We start from the raw sequence: 8,216 nt of genomic DNA, 5'->3' as shown, positions 1-8,216 counted from the left end.
TTCTGTCATCACCATGGACTTCAAGGACACACTAGACCGAATTGTTGTAAGCTTTGGGCATTAAAGAATGACAACTATCAAAGGCCAAGTGGACAAAGAAAGGGTAAAGGGAACTCCAAGCAATCGAAAGGGGGAGAAGCTGAGTCTAACATTGGAGATGTAATGAAGATGATTGATACATTCACTATTTATTTAACAAGCTTCACCAGAAGGTTTGAAAGTCAGAATAATGGTACCCAATCCTCTGGGGATATCACCCTAAACGCACGTGTCTTGTGGGTGAAGAGGGGTACACATGCATAAGCATTACAACATGTTCATGCATTAATACTTCTTATGTGTATGTGACATTGATTAGTTGTTTGCTTTTTGTTATCATTCTAGCATGTGTTGAAAATTTTTGTGTGTTTGCTATTTGTCTTGAATGTTTTTACATTTTTTTTTGTCAATCTTTACTTGCTTTTGTGTCCAAAATCCAAAAACACATAAAAAGTAGAAAATCCAAAAAGTTTTATCAACATTATTGTGTTTTGTCACAAGCATATTTTGCCTTGTACTTTTGTACTAATGGCTTTGTGCATTTATGAGTGTAGCTTGTTCTTTATGCACTCATATCATTGTGGAAAAAATCTTGACATCTATGTGACTATTGTAAATAGATCTTCAAATTTGTTATGAATGATTAGTTAATGATTTTGTTGATCTTGAGACTTGCATAGACCTGTGCCTATATATCTTCCAACTCTTTTAATTTTTTGCTTAAAGAGCTCAACAAATGAAGATCTCAAAATGAAAAGAGATAATGAGCTATAAAAACCATTGCACATACTAGTATTTGACTAGAAAAAGGGAAAGTGACTTTTATAAAAATGTATGATGCCCCAAAAAGCCAAAGGCATGTTTATCAAATTGAAATATCAAAAATTTCAGACATCGATCTTTAAATGAGATATATTGATTCAAAAAGATCAAATGATATGATGTATATGAAACCAAATGAAAAGCTTCAAAATTATGTAATCAAGTTTTATGGGAGGTCATATATGCATATTTTTATAATTGAGATAGGTTACTTTTCCTTGTGCTAATTGTGTGTGTCTTGATTGAATTGATCATTGAAACTTCACATTAAACTAAGGACTATCTCATCTTTGATACCCACACACATCACACATGTCAATGTTCAATAAATGACTTATTCATTTGTGTGATTGTACTTAATTAAATATGTTGCACATGCTCAATTATATGTTGATCAATCACAAAAAGATTTTTTGAGTGTTTTAATTGTTTTTGGAAAGTATTTTTATTTTGAAAATTTTCAAAAACTGTGCAACCTTGCTTTGGCGACTTTGCCTCGCGGGTCAAGCAAGTCGCATGCCCCAGTTGCGAGCTTACTCAGAAGCTCTTGGCTACTCTCTGGCGAGTCATAGTCCCAGTCACGAAAAATACTTAGAAAAATTTTAAAAATTCGAGTTTTTGAGATTTTCGCGACTCATGTTGGCGACTGGTTCGCAAGTGGAAGCTCCAGTTGCGAGGTTTACTCAGAAAGTTTGGCGACTCTTGTTGCGACTTACTCGCAAGTGGACCTTCCAGTCGCGAAAAATACTTAGACAAATTTTTCAAATTTTGTCATACGAGCTTTTGGCGACTTGCACTGGCAACTTGTTCGTGACTCAATCCAATCGCGAAAATTACGTGTTTTGCACAATGAGGGCTATTTTCAAGGTAGTTTTCAAAAACTTTTCATTTTTCCCTCGCATCTTATGACTATTCATCGTCTTATTCGTCCCTCCCTCTTCCCAAATCACCATTTTCACACACAAAACCTTCAGTTTCATCATCATTTCTTAACCAATCTTCAAGAAAAGGTATGGGTTATGCTCCCATGTTAGTGGAAAGGGTGCTTGATCAGGGTTCTCTCCTGGATACGAAAATCCTGAAATGGTTTGCCACCAAGGATTGGAACTTCCTCCTTTTCAACTTAAAAGAACCATATGAAAATATGTTGAAGGAATTCTATGCAAATGCCATTTCAGAAGGGGATGAGTTGAAATGTTAGGTTAGAGGACAACACTTCATAGTAACACCCTACTATCTTGCTAACATTCTGCTCATCAATCGACCAATGTTTCCAAAGCCATCGGTGTATAATGACTTAAATCCAGATGAGGAATTACTTCGGGACTCTCTTGGAGAAAACTTGGAATTCTCTCTAAATGGGAAATCAATTAGTGTTTCATCACTTTCTCCAGAATTGAGAATGCTTACAACAATCATGTTTCACAATCTCTATCCTCTATCAAGCACCGGGCACATGAATCTCAGAAGAGCTTTGTTCCTTCACGATCTGATTACTGATGAAGAGATTGATATTTGCGCTCATATCTTTCATATTTTGTGCAAAACTACTGCGAGAACTGCATTAAGGCATTGCATTCCTTTTGGTTGCCTAATTTCAAGGATATTGAAACTCAAAGGCATCCATCCATCGGACGATGAGTCTCCCTACACGAAGCCAAGTCCAATAAACATTCATACGCTCAATGCTAGCATTGGTCATAGTTGAAAGGGAATCAAGATAGAGAGTCCAACACCTCATGGTGGTTCACACTCAGCTCCTCATAATGGTTCACACTTTAGCTCACAATCCTATGATGAGAAGTTAGACAACATTATGGCATCTGTCCAAGACATAAGCACCAAGTTGTCCAGCCTAGCCTCTCTCCTATACTCTCACAACATTCGTTGTGATACGTAGTTCACTTCTCTCCAAACTTAACCGGACCAAATCCAAAGAAAGCTTGAAGAAAATAAGGACTAGCTATTCCATGACAAAAAGGGGGAGATGATGACGATAGGGGGAGTATAATGAAAGGGGGAGAAAGAGCTTGATCAAAGGGGGAGTATTAAAGTTGAAAAGCAAGAGAAAGAAAAGGCCTACACTTAATATTTTGCTTCATGTTATCTTATATCAGGATCTATGTTGTGTTTTTAAAACAGTATTTTTTGTTTGTACCTATGCTTTGTAGCTCAGTACTTTTAGTTAATGTTATGCATTTTCTTTAGTACTTCACTCTTGTGCCATTGTTAGATTTTTATCCTTGATGCAATTACTTTATATTTTTGTATCAGTTGAGTGTTGGACATGCAAATAATACTTTGCATTGAGCTTATTAGCTTGTATGTCCAGATATTCATTCCTTGTGTCAATGATCATTATGATCACAATTTATAGTGATTGTTCATGTTTGGTCAAGTTATGCTTTAATGCTTTAATTTGTACTACTTGATTTGCATTGTGCTTGCTCCATATGCATTTCAAGATTTCTGGGTACAATGATCATCTTGTGTTGTTGTTTTCAGGAAATACTTGTTCATATAGTTCAAGACCTTCTCAGTTTCTAGAATTAGGATGTGAATGAGTTTTGGCAACTATTCCTAACTCACATATTAAGTCTAGAGTCTGTTTTAGGGTTTTGTCACGGAATAACCAAAGGGAGAGATTATAAGGTTGAATTTATTCAATCATGTGTTGACTTTATTTCGTACCAAATTTGCTTGTAATTTAGTAATTAGTTACCTTGTATTTAGGTGGGAATTATGTAAGGGTAGTGTGTGAGAGTGTGAAGAAAACTCAAATGTGTGCACTCAAGAAGGGCCTCGCGACTGGCGAGTCGCCAAAGATGGCACACGGGTGAAGCATGCAGGGGAGCTGAAGGGTCACACCAACTGTAGCACTACAAGACAAAACTTTCAATCTAGCCAAACAGTTAGCTCGTGACTCAAACTCACGACTTGTTCTAGTCGCGAGGTCGAGTTGCCAGAATGCCTTATTTGGTTGAAACATGACTTTTTGCATTCCTCATACACCCTACTATAAATACCTTTATACCCATGAAATGTTAAGAGTTTCCAGAGAGAATTTTGAGAGAGAAACCTTAAAGAAAAACAAGATTGACTCATCCACAATTTTCATCATTTGATTCTCCAAATTTCTCTATTCTCACTCTCTCCATTGACATATCTTTGAAAGGTACATTTAGCTAAATCCTTATCTCACCATACCCATATCAGTCAAGAGGTATTTTGGTGCTTGGGAAGCAGTTCAGAAGGGACCAATTCATTTTGGTTGATGCAATGGGTAATTGCGGGATTCGGTAAGCTAGAGAAGACAAGGTTCGGCGTAACCCTGTTGGAGCAAGAAGCTTGGAGGGCTTAGGTGCACTGGGTAGATTAGGCTTGGAGGGTCTTCTGCAATTCATATATCCCAACTTTATTTTCTAGTGGATTATTGACCGTTTGGAGAGCGGCGGAGAGGTTTTTTGCCGAGTACTTTAGTTTTTTCTTTGATAACACATCGCCGTGTTATCTTTGTATTTGCATATTTCTTCCCTTTCTTTTTACCTTTTAATTACTATTGTGTTGGTTATTAATTATGGTTTAAAGTGTGTTACCAATTTAGTTATTGCTTATATTTCATTTTTTGCACATATATTGTTTAATTATAAGCTTCTGTTGGTAATTTTAATTTGGGGGTCTAAACATTCATAGGTGTTTTACACACTATTTGAACTTTCAAGTATGAATATGCTTTGTTGAAAGATATGCTTTAGATGTTTTGATGATATCATATGTTTGTTCAAACTTCGATATGCCAAAGTTTTTGTCATATATAATTGCTGCCTTGTCTATGAATGTTGGTTTGCTTGTTCAGATGAGATGGAATGATAAGCATGATAGATGTATGCTAAGGTTTGTGATGGTTGATAAGCATGATAAATGTATGTTAAGTTTGGGATGAAATGTCATGTTGTATGCTTAGATGTATGCTATTGTGTGTGAGTTTTAAGATACAATTTAAATATGCCTTTAATAAGATTAAGATAAAACACAATGAGTAGAAGCTGACGTACGGGTCAGACAGTTTTGGGTGCCAAACACCTTCCCAAAATCGTATTTAATCTTCGAACCCATACTCTGATAGTAAGATCAATCATTCCATGTAAGGGTGCTATATTCATGGTTCCTAAACCATAAAATTAGGTGGCGACTCCTTGTTTTCTTCGCTTGGTCCACTCAGCTGAGGCGTACTCCCCCAAAAGGCCAATCGCGCGTTGCACCCACATCCCCAGCAACAGATGTTGTACTAATATGTATGCACTAATAGAGTGCCATCATTTGTCCTTGTGCACTAGGTGCCTCCTTGTATTATAAAAGAAAGGACATGAATTATACTAGGTAGGGCAAAAGGAATGAAAGGAAAAAGATAGAAGAAAATATTTAAAAAGAGCAGTAAGAAAAAGTTTTGTATTGCATTGATTTTCCCATAAGAATACAAAACCTTTATAAGAGTAAGGACATCCAAAAATCCTTAGTCAACGCCATAGTTTTTTCACCCCCTCTCTCTTGGGGTTTTCACATAATTTTTTTCTCTTTACTAGTTTGTTCCTATTTTTTTCTCTTCCAAGTATAAAAATACTATTTCAACTTTGAAAAATGGTATTTAAAATGTATTAAGGTTACAATATAGAGCTATCTATCATACATTCCTAAAATCTTACTTGCTAGCACATATTCTATAGGAGTTTTTTTTTTGCGACATGTGTGCAAAGTGTGTGATTTGTGTATGCCACAGGGTGAAGTATGTGTGAGTGAGTCTTTTATTTATTATTCCATTTTTTAGGAGTTGCTACCAACCATGGGACATCTAAGCTAAGATTGGTCACCTAATGTCAAATAAAGTAATAAGGTAAGAAAAAGAAATTCTTGAAACAAAAACTTTGGACTCAAAAGCTTGATTATGCATGGGGAAGGTGTTAGGTACCCCGTAATGCCTATCCTAAGGGAAATTGCCTTGTTTTGAAACTAGTTCTAAAGTTAAACATTTAGAGGAAAACTAAAAAATTGGCATTTGACTTGATTTAAAAGCATGTGAATATGTACAATCTAGGGAGTGACACTAACATATGTAAATGCATGGACATGTGAAGTACATTAATATTTGAGAATATGATGTAATCTATTTTAAAGGATGATATGTGAATACGTATCCATGTGTGTATGTGCAAGTTAAATTTGTAAACTCGTATGAAAAAGTGTATGAGACAATACATTTTGATCAAAAAGCTCAAGAATGATAAAAATGAAAGCTTTAATATCATAAAGTTGAGAAAAAAAGAAAGTAGTGCAAGAAAAGTAAAGATAACAATAGGATGTATGTGGAAAACCCTTTAGAAGGGATGAAAAGCCACAGGTGAGCAGGGGCGGCTCCAAGATTTTTGACCAGAGGGGTCAATAAGAAACATAAATGATATAAAATCTAAAACAAAAGAAATTTGAATATATCAATTCACCCAAAAAAAAAAAAATTCTACAATTGTCTTTTATGAGGTTTCATATTTTGAAACCGTTGCATGATAGATTCATTATCAATCCTACGTGCTATATCTTTTTCAATGTACACAGTTAAACAATCATTCATCCACTAATCCCCCATTCAATTGTGAAGTTCATTCTTGATATATTTTATTACTGAAAAACTTCTTTCCACTGTTGCAGTCGCAACAGGAAGGGTCAAAACTAACTTCACAAGCAAATATACCAATGGACATATAACATCCTTATTTGTCTCCACACCATCTTTCTAGCAAGGTCCCCAATTCCTTTAAGCTCTAAAAACTCGTCATTGGAGTGTATATCAACAATGCAAGTCTGAAGCTGATTATTAAGTGCCAATACATCTGTCTGAGAAAAATCAGATGAATAGAACTTTGTAAGATGGGTCAATTTGTTTATATCAAAAGCCAAAAATGAATCACTTGAATTCAAGCAAGCCATACAAAGTAGCAACTCAGTAGTCACCTCTAAAAAACAATTATTAAGCTCTTGAAGTTGTAGATCTATGACTAATAGATCAACATGATAGTGTTGTAAATTTGTAATTTGTGTGGCGTTGCGTCGTGGCCTCACACCAACTACAAATATTTCATACATGTTCAAGATAGGAATTTCATGCTTGCTACAAAATGTGGATACTTCAGTCAATAGAGCTTCCCATTCATCATCTCTCATCATCTACAGTTGTTGCTTAGACACTTTAACAAGTGTCATAGCATTTACAATATCTTGATTTTTCTTTTGCAATGCTATTGACAACTCATTTGTGATTCCCAAAATATTTTTCATCAAGTGTACAGTAAAGGAAAATTCAAAAGATAGAATTGACCTTAAAATAGGCTGAGCTTTAACTCTTTCCTCAGAGAGTAGGCTATCCTTTTCAATCATCTCAAGTACATCAACTATGGAAGAGAACATCAAAATCAAGTTGAGAATTGTCCTATAATGTGATCCCCAACGTGTATCACTAGCACGTTTAAGACTTGTCTCTTGGTTCAAACCTTGCCCACTTTCAAGTTCACCCATGTTCAATGCTTCTGTAATTTTGGCAAGTTGTGCATTTCGTAAAAATTCTTGTCTTTTACAAGAAGCTCCAACAATAGTTACTATTTTACTAACCAAGCTAAAAAATTCAGCAATATTAGTATGCTTGTTAGCAATAGCTACAAGAGTCAACTGAAGTTGATGAGCAAAGTAATGGACATAAAATGCTGATTTATTCTCCTTCAGAATTAAAGTTTTAAGACCATTGAACTCACCTTGCATGTTACTGGCCCTATCATAACCTTGCCCACGTAGTCTTGATAAACTCAATGCATATTTACAGAATAAAAATTTAATTGCAGCATTTAGAGACAAAGTGGAGGTATTTGCTACATGTATAATACTAAGAAATCGCTCTGTAACAATTCCCTTTTTGTCCACATAACACAAAACAACAGCCATTTGTTTTATTTATTTATTTATTTATTTATTGAGATATCATGAGACTTATCAACTAAAATTGAAAAGAACCCATTGTCAAGATCTTTGATGATGGCATTGGTAGTTTTATATGCAGCTGCATTCACAATATCTTTTTGAATATCAAGATGGGTTAGCTTGCTGTTTTTTGGAGTTTTCTGCAACACTTCATTAATAACATCATTATGATTTGCCAAAAATAGACATAAAATGCTGATTTATTTTCCTTCAGAATTAAAGTTTTAAGACCATTGAATTCACATTGCATGTTACTGGCCCCATCATAACCTTGCCCACGTAGTCTTGATAAACTCAATGCATATTTACAGAATAAAAATTTAATTGCAGCTTTT

At 35.1% G+C, this 8,216-nt stretch overlaps 1 protein-coding gene across 1 annotated transcript; it reads right to left on the bottom strand.

The window, feature by feature from the left end:
• Positions 1 to 7,077: 7,077 nt before the first annotated feature.
• LOC112019513 (uncharacterized) lies at positions 7,078 to 7,845 on the bottom strand. Its single transcript, XM_024052032.2, has one exon. The coding sequence runs from the start codon at positions 7,843 to 7,845 to the stop codon at positions 7,078 to 7,080; it is 768 nt and encodes a 255-aa protein (XP_023907800.2).
• Between the last annotated feature and the right edge of the window lie 371 nt (positions 7,846 to 8,216).

This window comes from Quercus suber, unplaced genomic scaffold (genome assembly GCF_002906115.3).
Source record: "Quercus suber isolate HL8 unplaced genomic scaffold, Cork oak 2.0 scaffold_979, whole genome shotgun sequence".
Taxonomy (NCBI): domain Eukaryota; kingdom Viridiplantae; phylum Streptophyta; class Magnoliopsida; order Fagales; family Fagaceae; genus Quercus; species Quercus suber.
This window is presented reverse-complemented; position numbering and strand designations above follow the sequence as displayed.

What these genes read in the sequence shown, in the direction of transcription:
- LOC112019513 (XM_024052032.2), bottom strand. Translation starts at nt 7,845, where the DNA reads ATGGCTGTTGTTTTGTGTTATGTGGACAAAAAGGGAATTGTTACAGAG.